Source organism: Rattus norvegicus, chromosome 4, assembly GCF_021556685.1.
Source record: "Rattus norvegicus strain SHRSP/BbbUtx chromosome 4, alternate assembly SHRSP_T2T, whole genome shotgun sequence".
NCBI classification, from domain to species: Eukaryota; Metazoa; Chordata; class Mammalia; order Rodentia; family Muridae; genus Rattus; species Rattus norvegicus.
The window spans coordinates 63,497,092-63,515,000 of record NC_141537.1 but is presented as its reverse complement, the minus strand read 5'-3'; the positions used below and the strand labels follow the sequence as shown (position 1 = coordinate 63,515,000).

General features: G+C 44.5%; 1 protein-coding gene across 14 annotated transcripts in view; it reads right to left on the bottom strand.

Moving 5' to 3' along the window:
- Lrguk (leucine-rich repeats and guanylate kinase domain containing) overlaps positions 1–17,909 on the bottom strand; it is a 148,113-nt gene that overhangs the window by 60,887 nt on the left and 69,317 nt on the right. For 12 of the 14 annotated variants that reach the window (XR_015685389.1, XR_015685391.1, XR_015685390.1 and 9 more), the window contains 1 exon segment: positions 1,809–1,939. Coding sequence is in view for 10 of the 14 variants with exons in the window: in NM_001106589.2 (NP_001100059.1) it covers positions 1,809–1,939 (131 nt within the window). In the remaining 4 variants the exon portion in view is untranslated. 14 annotated transcript variants of the gene reach the window in all.

Genomic DNA, 17,909 nt, shown 5'->3' with positions numbered 1-17,909 from the left:
CTTTAAGTTGACAACTACAAGTTCAGTTAGATTTCTTATCGCTGTGAAGGGACACCATGACCACAGCAACTATTTATTTATTTATTTATTTATTTATTTATTTATTTATTTATTTGCATTGTTTGTTTGCTGGTGTGCATTGCGGCGTTTTGCCTGAATGACAGACAGTTGTGAGCTGCCATGTGGGTGCTGAGAATTGAACCCAGGTCCCCTGGAAGAATAGCCAGTGCTCTGTATCAGTGACCCATCTCTCCAGCCCTGACTATAACAATTCTTATAAAAGGAAAACATTTCACTGGGGCTGGCTTACAGTTTCAGAGAGGTAGTTCACTGTAGTTAGCGCGAGAAGTGTGGCAGCATGCAGGCAGACGTGGTGCTGGAGAACAAGCTGAGAGTTCTACATCTTGACCCACAGACAGCAGGGAGAGACTGTGTGCCACACTGGGCCTAGCCTGAACCTATGAGACCTCAAAGCCCACCTCCACAGTGAGACACTTCCTCCAACAAGACCACACCTACTGTAACAAGGCCACACCTCCTGTTAGTGCCACTCCCTATGGGCCAAGGGTTCACACGTGAGTCTATGGGAGGCATTCCTATTCGAACCAGCATAGGTATATTCTGCAACTGTAATTTTTTTAAGTCTCTGCATTCCCAGATTATTACATAAAAAAATTATTACTCATGAAAACGAGCACAGGCCCTAGTGTATATTATACACTCCTACATGGGACAATTTCCAGATGTTCCTAGAGGGCTGAGTTGGGACATTGTTACAGGCCTGCTTTAAATGACAATGCCATAAAACACACTTCTGGAGTGGACTTGATGTTTTCCCCAGATACTCATAGTCACCTCCCAGCTCAGAGCAACTGGCCCCTTGAAATATACATTTTACCGTGCCTGTTTTATTGTGGTGCTTTTCTATTGCAAAACACAAGAGTCGGATGCCAGTGTTTTTACTGGGAGCCTGAGAAAGCGGTACTAAAAAACTTACACTTGGGAATTCAATTTTAAAGAGAGTAACTATTCCTAGAGATGGGGTGGGGGAGGGGAGGAGAAAGAATCTTGTTTACAGCTCACAGATGTGAGAGAATGGTTTAGGGAAACTTAATCCCCACATTCTGCTCCCACCCCTGTTTTTTTTTTTTTTTTTTTTAATGTATGAGAAAAGATTTTTTTTATTAGCTTGAGTATTTCTAATTTACATTTCGAATGTTATTCCCTTTCCTGGTTTCCGGGCCAACATCCCCCTAACCCCTCTCCCTCCCCTTCTTTATGGGTGTTCCCCTCCCCATCCTCCTCCCATTACCACCCTCACCCCAACAATCACATTCACTGGGGGTTCAGTCTTAGCAGGACCAAGGGCTTCCCCTTCCACTGGTGCTCTTACTAGGATATTCATTGCTACCTATGAGGTCAGATTCCAGGGTCAGTCCATGTATAGTCTTTAGGTAGTGGCTTAGTCCCTGGAAGCTCTGGTTGCTTGGCATTGTTGTACATATGGAGTTGGGGATTTGGCTCAGTGGTAGAGCGCTTGCCTAGGAAGTGCAAGGCCCTGGGTTCGGTCCCCAGCTCCGAAAAAAAAGAACCAAAAAAAAAAAAAAAAAAAAAGAGCGGCAGGTTCCCACCCCTGTTTTTAAGATAGGATCTCACTATGTAGTCCCGGATGGTCTCAAGCTCAGAGTTCCACCTGTCTCTGCCTCCCGAGGACTGGGATTTAAGGCGTGTGCCGACATGTTCGGACCCTAAACCCTTTAGGGAATACGGTTCTACAATCACTTTTACCCCACCTGCCCTGCCCTTACCACTGGTGACTTTTTGGATGAAAGTTTGGCCCATAATTTAGTAAAGTAGTTTCTGTCTGTTGAATCCGATAATTCAACCGTACTGGACTTCCTAGAATAGTCTTCGGATTTCACGTAAGATGTCTTAGTATCTGGTGAGGAAAAGATAAATTTGTGAATGAAACATACAACAGAGTAAATTTCTTGATGTGACAGCAGTGTTTTATATTTTGTTTGTTCAAACACAAGCAATTGTGCACTTAAAGTCTGTGCGTTTCGACTTGAAAATAAGTAAGATGCATTTTATGGTAACAATAAAATTAATGTTGGCCTATTGCATCCAGTAGGCACAGCCTTTTGGAAGTTAACCGGAACTCAGTCAGCACAGTTTGGTATTAATATTAATATAAAAATAAGTAATAAAAAACCAAACAACAATGGCTTTTAAAGTTACCCTCACAGTTACATTCTATCTGATAAAAGCCTCCTAAAAGCCTAGACGAAAATTAAAACATGTAATTCTGAGAAGATTTAAGGTTCAATGGAACAGGAATTATTCATAATTAACATGGAACCTTTCCTTTAAAACACTAGAAAACCCAGAGATAGAGAACACACACTTCTGGTCTTGCTCCCAAAGATGGGTCCTGAGTTTACAAGCCTTTAAGGTGTATGGAAGTAACAGGCAGTTCAGGGACGTTGCTTACAAAATGCTCAAATAAAGAATTCACACAGGATCTTCGGTTAATATGATTGTCTGAGCAGATGTGGGAAACTAGCCCTATATCAGGAAAGAAACAGTTCTAGATCTAGATGAAAGTGAGAAGTCAAGAAATGGGCAAATGGACAAGAAGTCAGAAGGCAGGTTCTCTGAGCTGGGAAGACAAGGCCTGGGTCTTTGATACTGTGAGAAGCTGCAAAGAAGGTCTCTGGAACTCAGCCGGCAGATGGAAGAATGGTACACAGAGCTGTGCCTGGCCCGAGGATAGAAATACCTGTAAAAACATGAGACCTCGAGGCTAGCTTTTAGAGTGATGACTTACCATGCACAGAGCCATGTGGTGTGACCCCTAGTTTTGGAGTTGGGCATGGTGGCATCCATCTACTTCTAAGCCCAGCTCTTGAGCCGCAGAGATAGGAGGGTCAAAAGTTCAAGGTCACTCTCAGCTGAAAGAGAACTTGAGGCCAGACTGGCCTATGTGAGATGCTGCCTCGAGCAAAAGACTAGAGGAGAAAGGGGTGGGGTGAGGTGGGGGAAGGGCAGGGAACTGTTCCTTTGTGCTTCTGAGCTGTGTGCTGGGACTGAACATGAACTTGAACCCAAGTGTGATCATGTAAAACTAATAAAAGAAAACGAATCCTACTGTGTAGTAATCCTGGCAGGAGAGTCTAGAGTTCCACATCCCAACACTGTTGGGAGCAAAGAGTGATTCTCTGGTGCAGTAAATGGTCAGGGAACAAAGCCCAGGAATTCCAGAAAAGGAGGAATCTCAAGGGGTAAATTCAGGTAACCATACTCATCACAACACAATTGACCAAAAGGAACTGTATGTGGGAAGTCCTCCTGATAACATTCGTCTGATCCATACTTATGGAGCGCCTACCACTCTGTGGTGATAATTCAGGATGGAGACAGAGCAATAAACAGAAACTCCTCAACCCGTGGGGACTTTACTAAAGCTGCAGGCAGACAAATAACATGTTGTTAAAGGTGAGGTAATGAATACAATGACGTCAGACAAAGTGATACAAAGAGACAGCATGGTGGTCAAAAGAAGTCCTCTGAGGGGAATGAAGTGAGGAATTCTCTGTAAGGTGGAGAGATTGACAGAAGTTTAAAGATCCAAAGAAAGAAAACATTCAAATGACACCTTGAGGGGCTGGTGATGAACACGAGGCAGGGGACCAGTTTTATACAAGGAGACATTAGCAGGGTTAACCCGAGTATCCGTGTTAAGAAGTCACCGAGTGGGTAGACTGGAGCGTATAGTATACAGAGACCCACAACTGGACCATGCGCAGAGAGCAAGAGAACTTGAACCCTCAGTCCTAAATGGGTCTCCATCAAATCCTCCTCTCAGGGTTAAGGGAACTCTGAGGAAGAGGGGGCAGAGAGATTGGGAGAGCCAGATGGGACGGAGGACACCAAGAAAACAAGGCCTTCTAGATACAACAGGGCTGACACAAGTATGGGCAGAGACTGGCAGCATGTACATGGGCCTGCTCAGGTCTGGGCCTGATGAGGGCCTAGTGCTGAGAGGGGAGGGGACACAAGCCCCATACCTAATCCCCAAGCTGTCTTCATTTGATAACTAGTTGCAAAGGAAAAGTTAGTTTTCTCCAATGGAGTCTCACTGAGTGTATTCATTATACTAAGGGCAAGCTCTATGCCCAGCATAGATGGCCAACACAAATAAACTCAGTGGGTTTTTTATTGTTTGTTTTTGTGTTGGTTGTTGTTTGTTTTACCTTATACAAAAGCAAAACATTTTATGTTGTATAAAATGGTTTCCAGTTTTGTGTTTTTATGGGATTTCTATGTGTGGAAGTGTGTTATCTCTGCGGCTGCATGTTTCTTGTGTTTCTCTTGGAATTTATTCTGTTTTGTTTTGTTCTGATTTGTTTGTTTTTATTTTATCTTATTTTATTTTTATTATTGTTAGGTACCCATTTGTTTTCTAATAAGAGAAGAAAAAGAAGAAAGAAAGGAAGGAAGGAAGGAAGGACGGAAGAAAGAAAGAGAGAGGAAGAAACAAGGAAAGGGTACAGATTTGGGATTTTGCATGGGTGGGGAGGTGGGGAGGATCTGGAAGAGGAAACCATAATCAGACTATATCTTTTTTTTTTTTTCTTTTTTTCGGAGCTGGGGACTGAACCCAGGGCCTTGTGCTTGCTAGGCAAGCACTCTACCACTGAGCTAAATCCCCAACCCAATCAGACTATATCTTATGAAAAAAAATTTTTCAAGTTAAAAACAACCAGAATTCAGCACTAAGGTTGGAGAGATGGCTTAGTGTCTGCCACATGTCTGTTACCCCAATGCTGGGTTTGTGGGTTCACAGGCAGGAGGATCCCTGGTGCTTGCTGGGTACCAATCAACTCTGGCTTCTGTACTTAGGTGTATACACACACACACACACACACACACACAGAGACACTCACAAACACACATTCTCTCTCACACACACAATTCACACACACACACACTCCACACATACACACTCACACACTACACACACACACACACACACACACACACACACACTACCTCCCTGCCCAGAATCACTCTCCTTCTAAAATTCACTGTAGCTAAAAAAGATGGATAATGGAGGAGATAGGCTTGCTTGATTGATTGTATGATTTATTTAATGTATATGTGTACACTGTCACTGTATTCAGACACACCAGAAGAGGTCATCAGACTCCATTACAGATGGTTGTGAGCCATCATGGGATTGAACTTAGAACCTCTGGAAGAGCAGTCAGTGCTCTCAATCACTGAGCCATCTCTCCAGCCCATTTCTTTCTTTCTTAAAACACTTGTCCTCTGGATTGGAACATTATGGAAAGACCAGATGATTCTAGCCAAGCTGAATGAAATTTACATAACTGCTCCATATTTTCATTATCTTTTCATTTGTTGACTACCCAGTGCCAGGAATGGGTTACCTCTTCCAGAGTTGTTACCAGTAGAGTCCCCTAGGCCACCAAACCTTACAGGCTGTTCTACAACTTAGTGGTAAGATCCTATTGCTAACCACCACATAGAACATGGAGAAATTGAGCTGGTGCTAACCTAGAAGCTTCATTGCTACTGGCTAGTTGTCATAGTGTTGGAACGTACTATGCATACCACCAAAGGAGACACATAATCACCATTCTTATCCAGCTGTGAACCCCGAGGGTTACGGCAATGAATGGTCTGGCAAGAGATGCCCCCTGATACAATGATGGCACAAGTATCATGTGAGTAACCAACTACTTTCTGGCTGGATTTAAGGCCTGCTCCTTAAGAAGGAACGTATGCTTGGTGCTGTTATCAGGACCTGTGGCTAGACAGATCCCAGGTCAGGGCAGGACCTACTACTCCACTAAGTAGACAGAGCAGTAAGCTGAATCAGATCTCAGCAGAGAAGTGTCTTTTCTACTGTAGATGGTGATTAACACAGAGACCCACCAACAGTCAAGATGCAGAGAATAGGAGACTGTGGCATCCTTTGTCCTCAATAGGACTTCTATGTCACGCTCTCTCTCTCTCCAAGGGTTGGGGACCATTGTGGAAGGGGGCAGTGGACAGACTATAAGAGTCAGGGGCAGTGGATGACTAAAACAAGAACAGTGTTTTCCAGACACAAGAGGGCAGTTGCACATATGAACTAACAGATCTGTGACAGTGCAGACCTCAAGAAATCCAGGAAGAACTGGAGATGGCCATGAAGTCCCACCCCCAGGCTGAGGAGCTGTTGCAGTGGGTAGACGCTGGGGGTGGGGACCTTTGTTTTCTTTTACGGTGTGCTCCCCGTTGGTTGACTAGCAGATGGCTACACGCCCAAGAGTATACAGGTAGCACAAACAGAAATTCACGTGTTTAAAAACTAACCAGGACACAAGAGCTGGGTGGGTGTGGAAGAGTATGTGGAATTGGGAGGAGGGTGATAGTGATCAAAGTAGAGTGTGAGATTTTCAAAGAATTAATAAAAATGATGAACACAAAGGGAAAGGAGGAGAGGCACTCGGTACATGTTCTCTAGGCCTTTTAGGAAACATGGAGTTGTTCCTTTGGCCGCATACATGCGAATCTACAACAAGGGTAATGTTGTAGACATCAAAGTAATGGGCACTGTTCAGAAAGGAACGCCCCATAAGTGTTACCATGGCAAAACTGGAAGGGTCTGCAGTGTCACCCAGGATGCTGTGGCCATCATTGTAAACAAGCAAATTAAGGGCAAGATTCTGGCCAAGAGGACCAATGTGCGGACTGAGCACACACAGCAAGCACTCGAAGAGCCAAGAGTCAGCTTCCTGAAGCGGGTGAGGGAGAAAGATCAGAAGAAAGAGGAAGCCAAAGAGAAGGGCGCCTGGGTTCAGCTAAAGCATCAGCCTGTGCCACGCAGAGAAGCACACTCTGTGAGGACTAACGGAAAGGAACCTGAGCTACGGGAGCCCATGCCATATGGATTCATGGCCTAATGGACAAAAAGGAAATAAAAATAACACTGAAGACCAATTTCACTGAAATAACTGCCACAGAGAGAATCATATGTCACACACATGTGTGCACTCATGATTTCCTATCAGCTGGGTCTTTCTTATGAAATCATATTATATATAAGCTAGTTTAAAAAAGTGGCTTTCCTGTGGGCTCCTTTTTCTCACCATGGTATAACACAGCCACGCTCAATCTGACACTGCAGTATGGCTGTCATCCTAACCGTTTAATGTCTCACTAGCCAGCAACACAACATCTGAGGTACAGATGGTGTGTTTGTATTACTTAAGCTACATTACAATGCCACAATCTTAGTGACTTAAACTCCTGTAATAAAGAGTTTCATATCGCTTGAAATATATTTTCTTAATACATCAGAAGACAAATGATCTCCCTTCTCAGTTAAAAACCGAGAGAATTACCCATGTTGCAATGCACTGCCTCAAACTTTCTGAGTGTCATTTTAAGTCAAAGTATCTAAATTTAGGTGCTCCTCGAGGCAATGCTTAAAATGCATGTAAACTACTTTATAGCCCACAAAAGACACAAGCCCTTCATCTATATAGGCCAGTTAAATTTATTTAAATGCCTACAGTGAGGCGTAAATGAGTTTAATGAAGCATGGTGGATTTTAAAGTTGCTTTACGGATAGTCTCATTACCGATGCTGGAGAATGCAGAAGGATATGGAAATAACTGGAATGTGGTTCCAAATTATCTTCAGTGACTTACACCTTGTACTCAGACGCATTCCTTTGAAGTCAAATGACTTAAATACTATTTGGACAATGCGTCTTAAAGGAAGGAAAAGCACAGAATCCAATCTAATCATCACATACAGTAGAGACAGAATAACTAGGAACAAATCATGCATGTGCATGCTTAACATTGTACCATACAGGCTACATAGGATTGTTCACACCCAGGGAAGGAGCTAATCGTCTATGTTAAGGATGGTAGCACAGGCCGTCATCCAGGTCAGTAAGGACTAATTAAATCGCCATGTGGCAGCCAGGCCGTGAATAACAGGAACGGTGGAAGCTGCGTTTTATTAGCCAGTGTTTCTCTGGCCGTCAGATGACTTGGGTAGCATATCCATGTGGCCACTCGCCAAACACACGGGGCTCATCAGTTTTCAAAAGGAAACTCTGTGAATACTTAAATAAGAGTTTGAAAAGGAATTGCGTTTCAACTAGTTCTTTTCTCTTTGAAGAAACAGTCTCTGGAAATGGAGGACTTGGGAAATAGGCTCCAGTTTTCAGGAAAAAAAAATTCTCAGTACCCGATGACTTCAAAAGTATTCATTTTTTTTCCTCCCACAAAAGAAGGCTCTAAAAACATGCAGTTTTATTTTAACTAGGAGTAATTTATCCCTGCCATAATTAGTACACATACACAAGTAAATTCCCACAACCTTTTACAAGAAATATGCATATAAAGTATACATCATGAAATATCCAACCACGAGAATGACTCAAGGACGAATTTAAGCACAGTAATGTGCTACAGCATGTAAAATATTTATTTCTAATAGGACGGTAACACAATTTGTGGTGGGAAATGAAAAACATTGGGTTCATTAGGGAATATTTTCACAAAACTGAAGGTACCAAAAGAAGCTATTTTTCCAAAGCAGAATTGCATCTCAAAAACATCGTGTCTGTTTGTGTAGTAAGAAAGGAATAATAGGAAGTAGAAAAATCATTTCATATAATACCCATGATAATTTTCCATAGCAAAACAGACACTACGTAGCAAGGGATCTCATAAATCTAAGGAGATAGAGTAATAATGTTCATGTTTCAATGGCAAAATGAATACATTTGCTAAACTATTCCAACAGTGAGGTGCTCTATTCTTCGCTAGCTACTTAAACAGAAACAGATTCCACACCAGGAAAAAGGACGCATGAGAAAATATATTCATACACAGAGAAAATGAAGTTCAAAACCTTTTCTTTCTTCCAGACTTTGCGTTTTGTAATGTCTTCAACAGAACACCAGCAAGCCAGCATTCAGACACCGAAATCCAGAACGTTCCAATTAAAATGTATGGTAATGACAGAACGTTTTACAAAATGAGAAAGTTTAGCACAAAGTTGTTAGTTGATGCTTTGAAGAAATAAAACATTCGGGGGTGGGTGTGCAACGGTCAAGGGTAGAAGCTTGGTTTATACGATCTGCAGTACATGGGAAATTGGAGACTGATAGGAGGAACTCGCAGTGACAGGCAGGAGGGGACAGAAACCTACAGGGAGCTTTGGCACAGCCCTAAAGTTTCCTCTCCTTTGACCAATATATCTGAATAAATATTTCTGATGCCCCACACGTCCACCTCTGAAAGAGTCCCTTGCTGCTAACCTCCCTTGACTTAAGGGACCCTCTTTCCTCTTGAGCCGCTGGGACCTGGGTTTACACTGCTGCCTCTGGCCCAACTCAGCCTTGGGAACAACTTGCTCTTAGGTACTGTTTTAATTGGTTGCTTTCCCCAACAAAAGTTTTCCTGCCTTTCTCCACTGGGATGTTTGGCTTTGTTCTTGGAAACTGAGGGCCTGTAGATCCAGGGGTAAAAGCCACCACAAAGAAAAAACCAAAGTTATTACCCAGACACATAATGGCAATGTGACAGCATTTGCTCTCTATGAAGTAAAATATATTCTATCTCTATCAACAACGAGATAACAATAAAAAGAACAGATAGCATTTATTGAGTGTGTGCTACATGCCAGCTGTTATCCTAAGCGTTTGGTGTGTATGCCACAGGGAGATTCCCCACTGAATCCGGTGTCATGCCCCTCCTTATCTTCTGCAGTGGCTGGCTGCCTGTGAATGCCCACTGAAGAAGCCCCCATCTTAGGAATATCACACCGAAGCATAATGATTTTAGTATCATTCTAATGTTCTCTAAGCTCCTTAATTTAGACAAGGCTGAAATCATAAAAGTATTTACTGAGAAGATAGTTTCATTTAACAAACACTCTACTTAGATTAAATAGGATACATTGTCCTGTTCTAGTTCATGATCAAATGTAATATTCTTTTGCTGTTTATGTGTTAGTGCTAACAAACTCTCATCTTGGTACAAACCATGCGGCAGACATTGTTCTTTCAGTACACTCACTCTTCACTCACTCACTCACTCCTCACTCACCACTCACTCACTCACTCACTCACTCACCCCTCACCCACTCACTCACTCACTCACTCCTCACTCACTCACTCCTCACTTACTCCTCACACACTCACTCACTCACTCCTCACTCACTCCTCACTCGCTACTCACTCACTTCTCACTCCCTCCTCACTCACTCTTCACTCACTCACTCCTCACTTACTCCTCACTCCTCACACACTCGCTCATTCACTCACTCCCTTCTGACTAGATTGTAGTGTGTCTCAAGTTTCCAGGGATTGTTTTTTGACTTTCAGTGTTGTTTGTAATCGAGTTTCTAAGGTTACAATCATTAACATCATTTTGATGCTCATGATGGATATCCTACAGTCGGCCTGAAGATTAGCAGTCTACACTGCTAACATTACCATCCACCTACCTATCAACACAAAGAAAGAGGGGCAGGCGTTTGCTCTCTTCTCTGGATGCCTAGTTAACACAAAACCATCATTTCAAATCCTACCACGCAGGTAAATCATTTATAGACGTACGGTGCTAGATACAGAATCAACACTCAGACCTGAAGTGGGATTTGGAGGCTCCTTTATTGTAACAGTGTTGTTTATAGGGTAGTCATGGAGTTAGGGCGTGGGAGTTGACCATTCAATGGTAGCATCCCCATTGATAACGAATGTTTTGTAGGCTTTGTATAAGAGCATATAGCTATGTACAGGAAGCTTGGATATATTCAGGCTGAGGCCAATAATAACAAAGGGTGTAACTGCCAGTACGCCAGCTCCTGCTCCCAGAGAAGAACTCAGTATGAGGTGAGGCTAGGTTATCCAGCCAACCTGAAGGCAGACAGAGAAAGCAGGAGACCCTGGCAAGCAGGCCCTAGGAACTGGACAAAGTTGAGGTTCGGTGCACAGCCTTTCAAACTGTAGATTGCAAACTACGATGTAAAATTGATTTAGTAGGCCACAACCTACTGCATTTAGGAAATTTAAACTCAGCACCATGGAAAATACGAGTCCGTCGCCTATGAAGGATGTCTTAGAATATTTTATTACCTTTATGTAGTTGTGTTAACTGGATTGTGGTACTGTGAAATATATACTTCTATCTATGAAGCTCCCTCAAAAAAATATTTTTTGGGCCAGGGAGCTAATGAATACTAAGAACATTCCATTTCCTACCACAAAAGCATGCTATGTAATGAAAGGGCGGCTGGATTCTTCATAACCAAGTAGACCAGTTGTCGTACGTGGATCATAGGTCATAAAGAAAACCTTAGCTCCCATCCATTCCATAAAGTCACCCAACATAGAGAAGCTCTTTTTCTAAGGCAATACATCTGATGCCCGGAGGAAGCCATTCTGTTTTTCCGCAGGTCACCTTGGACTCTAGGAAGTCCCTTATTATGTCAAGTTGAAAAGACTAAATAGATATGGCAGAAAATTTAGAGAATACCAAAAGCATAAATGAGAGAAAAAAATTGTCACAACCTAGCACTCTGGAGCTAACATAAGAGCCAAGTTGATTGTACCTTCTTAACCCTTTCTCCCTCATATGTAAAGAACACCATCTTTCAAATAAATATTCTACATGATTACAAGGCCAACAGAAGGTAGATGTCTCTAGCAGATGGCTATGTTGTAAGTGCATTTCAAACATCCCATTACATCGAGTATTTCTCACCTTCACTATAAAACTTGATATGAACAGTCCCATGCACACTTCTTCGTGGTAACTTGGATCTACATGATCAGATTAAAGTGTAAACTGTAACTCTTCGACAGAGGGTAGAAAACTGTTCTTTAGGAAAGTATGCCCATTATCTTCCTCACCTGAATAGATCTTAACCTGTTTTATATGTCCCAGCTTGCTCTCAAAAGAAGTCTGTTCTGTTTGAACTTAAAAGTGAGGATAAACTGTTTCTGACATACTTATTGGAGATTTTCTTACTTCCTCTTTTGTGACTTGTAATTGTGCCTTCTCTGTCTTCTGGGGGCTCAGCTCTTCACATGTGAAGATACGCCTGGTGGGAATGCCCTCAGCATTTGAACACTAAATGCCAGACTTCCCTAAGAAGCAGGTATTAGGAGTACAGTGACTTTTAAAGCCAACCTGGCTTTTCTTTTTCTCTCTAAAGATCACTTTGCGACAAAACCAGGTGGAGGCGATGTGAACTTTGCCTGTTGGTGTAGATGGGAAAATGACCATTTTAAATATTTATACTCTGCATTGAAAATTATTTTTTCCTTGTAGCAAGGTAATCAATACTAGCAGCAAAATCCTCTCAGTCTTTCCTACTCCTTTCAAAGTGTCCAACAGCAGCAAGTCTGAGGCATACAACTTCAAACCACAGAAACAAAAGAAGCACAAAGGAAAAAAAAAACCCTCTCTTATTATGAGTTCCCAGGCCCAGAGACTCCTCACAGCAGAGAGACACTGGCTTAGTGTGTCCCACTAGAACACTAAAGAAAAGGGCTGCTCCAAGGACCTCCATCAACAGCCAAGAGCTGGACACCCAACGTGATTCCGAAGCCTGTTAACCAGGTTCACTACAGCACCCCAAATGCCGAATACAGAAAGTGAGTGGTGAGCTGGGCATCGTGTTCACACCTTTAATCCCAGCACTCAGGAGGCAGACATGGGTGGATCTCTGAGTTCAAAGTCAACCCGGTCTATATAGCAAGCTCCAGTCCAGCAAAGGCTACAGAGTGACACCCTCTCAAAAGAGAGAGAGAGAGAGAGAGAGAGAGAGAGAGAGAGAGAGAGAGAGAGAGAGAGAGAGAGAATGAAAGGAAGGAAGGAAGGAAGGAAGGAAGGAAGGAAGGAAGGAAGGAAGGAAGACAGACAGACAGAAAGAAAGAAAGGAAAAAGGCAGTCAATTCTTTGCTTGTTGTCTTTTATAACTCACCTCTCCACAGCTAAGCTAAATACCAACTGGATTTGACCTTCCCCGACACCAGTGCCATCTTTCAGGCCCTTACCTTGCCCTGTCCTGACTCCCACCATGATGTGCCAGTCATTCTGTATTGTCTTTCTTAACTTTATCTCTGAAGCACACATTGAAGCACCCAGCCCTCCCTTTGCTGCTACAAGATGTGGCTTCTCAAGTTCCTTCTCATGGCATCTGGGTTCTAAGGAGACACTAGCTGCTCCTGCCTGTGTGTTTAGGCAACTGGATCCCTTACCCCATCCACCTACTGACCAATTCTGCAACCCTGAAGACTCAGCCGAGGGATGAACTTTTCACTGAAGTGTTTCCTGGGACAGCTCTAGCAGGCTGAACTCAGTGGCCTTCTCAGAGAGAAGCCTTACTACAGTATAAAAAAGCAAACCAGTGAGTTTTCTTATCTGTGAGGTGACAAATACATCTGAGCATGCGTTGGGAGTTCTAGGCACCTTGATTTCACGGTGTAGGAATAGATCTTGGTCAAACATGTCAGCATCATCTTACTACATACCTAGCCACCATTACTATGTCTGGTTCAGAGAAAATGCTCAATAAAGGCTTACTTGGTAATGACTTCACTTAATAAACATAAGCTACTTAAAAAAAACCATCCTATAGCTTTTGATCTTGGAGAAGGCAGATAAATCAAAAGATAACTACTAATACTACAGTTATGAGAACAGTCTTGTCTGCTGAGAGGCTCCCTTACATCCCTGACTTAAAAAATATCCATGTCCTCTATTGCACTTGGAATAACATTTGCTGGTTGTGCAGGTTTGTGAGCACATAGCTTTTGAATATGACAAGACACAGGCTCTAGTCATTCGTTACATGATGAAATACGGATGTCATTTTTGTGTTCAGTTATCTTTCAATAATTATCTTCTGAGATTTTTTTTAAAGAATGGAATTGTGGGCTGATTGTCTTGACTGCAGCTATCTTTCTTTCTGGAAATGCAGTCTCCATCTAGAGCAGTGGACCCAGTGGGCGATGGTTGGCGGTGGCCAGGCCCATTTGTTTGTTCCAGATGAATGTTTAGTCAAAGGGGCAGTTGGTCTTTCCTTGGATTTTCTTTTAAATCTCAGGATTAGGGATGGTTTAAATGAATGTCTTTATAACAGAGGTAAGAGATGCCACCTGACGTAACTTGAGAGTTGTTCGTGTTCACGTCCCTGTATGTAGAGAGGATGGCTTATAACCATTTGTGGTTCAAAGAATGGACCCAACATGGAGAACAACAGAAGTGAGAATTGATGGGGGCCCCAGGCTCTTGCTTAGTCCAGGAGATAACGAGAACCTTGGTGATGTTCAATAGCTGGCCCCTTGTCTCTCTGAGAGCCCACTCCACCTTTGCCCTTCCCATAGGTTGGTTATGTGAGACACACACGTACTTTCTGCTAATAGCTTTCCACAGGCTGGCCATGGCTATACCTTACTCATTGACAGGAATATAACAGAAAAATATGGAGAGACAGATGAAAACTGATTCCCCTGAATTTTCTTCCCACAAATTTCTTTTAAATGACTCATCCAGAAGCTTTGGCATGATGAAGGCATGGACCACGAGATTCCTATTCGAGGACAGAAGAAAGGTATTCATCTGGAAATACGGAAGGAGGTTTCATAACATACCAATGTGGACCTCAAATGCTCGGCTCGGCCAGTGTCTGCCTTGGAGAGATGCACCCTCACAAGTTAACTGCAGGCTGGGAATCCTTAAAAACTGCAAGGTTTCTTTTTGCAGAGTTCCTTTTGCTGCAGCCCTCTCCAATGATGCAAAAAGCATGAAGAAGATTTCTAATCTAGAAGCGAATTTTCCTAAGGAAGACAGCAGTCTGCCCAGGTTCAGTCATGAAATCCCACTTAAGTTCAGAGTTGAACACGAGGACTTCTTGACACCAGTCATCGAGTGTTCTAGACTGACTGAGCTGTTGGCAGGGTCTTCCACCAATGCTATCACATGGGAAGCAGAGTTACAATGACTTCTGAGACCCCCAAAGCAAGGTGCTGACCAGTGACTGCAGAAGGAAGCCATTGCTTTTCCAACCAGTGACAGCACAGCTTCCGAGGAGCACTGCTTCGTAGAAACCCAGGCTTACACTTTGATACTCTGGCTGCCCCTGGCTCGCAGTCTTCCTGTCTGGCTACCCGGATCCTCCTGTGATACCTCATTCTGGGGAGCAGCAGGACTTCTGTCCTGAGGTACACCTCCATTTTTTCGGGTTCGTTTTTCTTTGGATTGCTGCTTAGATACAAGAATGCTGTGCCTCTGGGCGTAGCTCTGTCTGGTCTCCCTGGTGTTCCTCTGGGCTTGCGACTCCTTGGCCCGCAGCTGGCTAGGGACTGCAATGTCCTGTGCTGACTGGTCCGTGGCCTGTGGGGGCTGACCCTCTCTGGTTGGCTGATCCTCGCTGAGGGCAGTTTCATTTCCTTGAGTTAACCCTTCAGACATTTCTCCGTTTGGGGATGTACGCGTGGACTGAGACGCGTCCTTTGGGGTGGGATTGGTTTGTGCCTTCTTTCTGGGATTGTGTGCTTTGCGGTTTTTCTCCCGGTTCTGGGGGTCTGCTGACACTGGTTCAGTGTGGCCTGGAGAAGACCTGAAGTCAAGTGCATCAGACTCATTCCTCGGAGTGGGCCTGCTGTGGGATTCTGGCTGCTGGGCTGTCTGAGAGTTCCCGATTGGCATCTTTTTCGGGTGTGGCAACTCTTTAGCTGTCTCTCTCTGCGTGAGGGTTTTCTTCCTAGCTCCCTTCTGCTTGGTGAGCTCCTGGCTGTGAGGTGTGGCCTGCAGATCCAGAACTTTCTTACTGGAGGCACGGCCTACTTTTGGAGTTTTCCTTTCCCTTGCAGGCTTCGAAGCAGGCCTTGGCTCGGTGTTCTGAGGAAGATGGGGTTCTGTGGAGGGAGCAGGAATATTTGGGAGCCGAACCGTAGGTGCCTCCTCTTCCTGGGGTGGTTTGGGGGTGTGTTGCAGGGCTTGTTCCTGGACTGGGGGGCTAATAAGTGGGAGCTTCACCTCACTGCCTTTTTCAACCTGGGCTTGCTGTGGACTGTGGACTGCATGGGGGCTTGGGTTTTGGGGTGGTTTGGATTGGGGAGGGCTGATAGGAGGAAGCTTACTGGGGTCTCCATCCTGAGTTGGAAGAGACCTGGGAGAGGGATTCGGGGTCTGTTCTGAGCTTGTCCCCAAAGCCTCTTCCCTGCTGGGAGAGAGAAGCTTGGGGGTGGGTCTCCTGCTCTGGAGAGGAGCCAGGGTCTGGGGCTGTGGCAATCTGGTAGGAGCCAGCCGGCTCCTAGGAAGCAAGGCTACTGGCTGTTCCCTGACCTTTGTGGATGAGTCTTGGGGAGGTGGAATTTCGGGGTAAGGAGTACTGGCCCGCATAACTTCTGCTTTGGGGGTTTCCTCCTTCAGAGATGGTTGAGAGCCTACAGTAGGCTTCTCTATCTCAGCATGGGAAGGATCTTCTGGAAGATTGTGCGTGGAGCTACTGGATGCAAGATTGGCTGACTCTGCTCCCTCATCCTGGACTCTCTGAGGACTGACAGAAGCTGGGTCAGGTCCCTGTGCAGGTTCCGATAGGGCTGGGTTGTTAGGGGTTACTTTGGTCTCTCCAGATTCCTTATCCTGATCTAGCTGAGGGCTGAGTGGGGGAGCCGGAGCAGGATGCTGAGGTGGCTCTTGAGACGCCATTGTGGAAGACTGTCCTGCTTCTAGCACAGGTGGCACAGGCTCATCTTCAGGGCCCTCCGTCTCAGTGGTTATTTTTGGAGGAAGGTTGGCTGGCTGACCGTCCTCTTCCTTCACCTTTGGTGATATGTCTTGGGTCTGCTGAGGTAGATCCAGGTGGCTGGGACTAGCCTCCTTCTTAGGGGCTTCTCCCTCCTCAGTTAAGTCTTGGCTCTGTGGGAGAGTGGGGTTCTGATTTTCAGGGATCATTGCATGAGGCTGAACTTCCAGGAAAGCCTCTGTTTTCTGGCCATCTGCTTGTAGTCTTGCCAAGCGCCTGGGGGAGGGGACCAGGTGTGCAGGGACCCCAGAGACGGTCTTCTTGCTAGAGGAAGCTCCTGCTTTAATATAAAGAGAAGTTAGCTACAAAGGCTCTTTCCTGCTAGAAATTAACAACAAACCCAACGTTTCCCTGTGGTGATACACAGGGACCTCTAAAACAAGAAAACTGCACTTAGACATTCCCTTTCTACGATTTTCTAGATTGATAGAAGTTAGGACAATAGGAAAGGCCACCCAGAGACTGCCCCACGTAGGGATCCATCCCATCTGCTGACACCAAACCCAGACACTGTTGCTGATGCCAAGTGCTTACTGACAGGAGGCAGGTATAGCTGTCTCCTGAGAGGCTCTGCAGGAGCCTGACCAATACAGATGCAGATGCTGGCAGCCAACTGTTGGACTGAGCACGGGGACCCCAGTGGAGGAGTTAGGGGAAGGACTCAAGGAGTTAAAGGGGCTTGCAACCCCATAGGAAGAACAACAGTATCAACCAACCAGACCCCTCAGAGCTCCCAGACACTAAACCACCAACCAAAGAGTACACATGGAGGGACCCGTGGCTCCAGCTGGATATGTAGCAGAGGATGGCCTCATCTGGCATCAGTGGGAGGGGAGGACCTTGGTCCTGTGAAGGTTTGATGTCCCAGTGTAGGGGAATGCTAGGGTGCAGGGGTAGTAGTGGGCAGGTGGATGGGGAAGTACCCTCACAGAAGCAGGGGGGAGGGGAAACAGGGAAGGGGGATAATGTTTGAATTGTAAATAAATAAATAAATTGTAAACCAATAAAAAATTAAATGAATAAACATCCAGATATTTGCTCTAAACCAT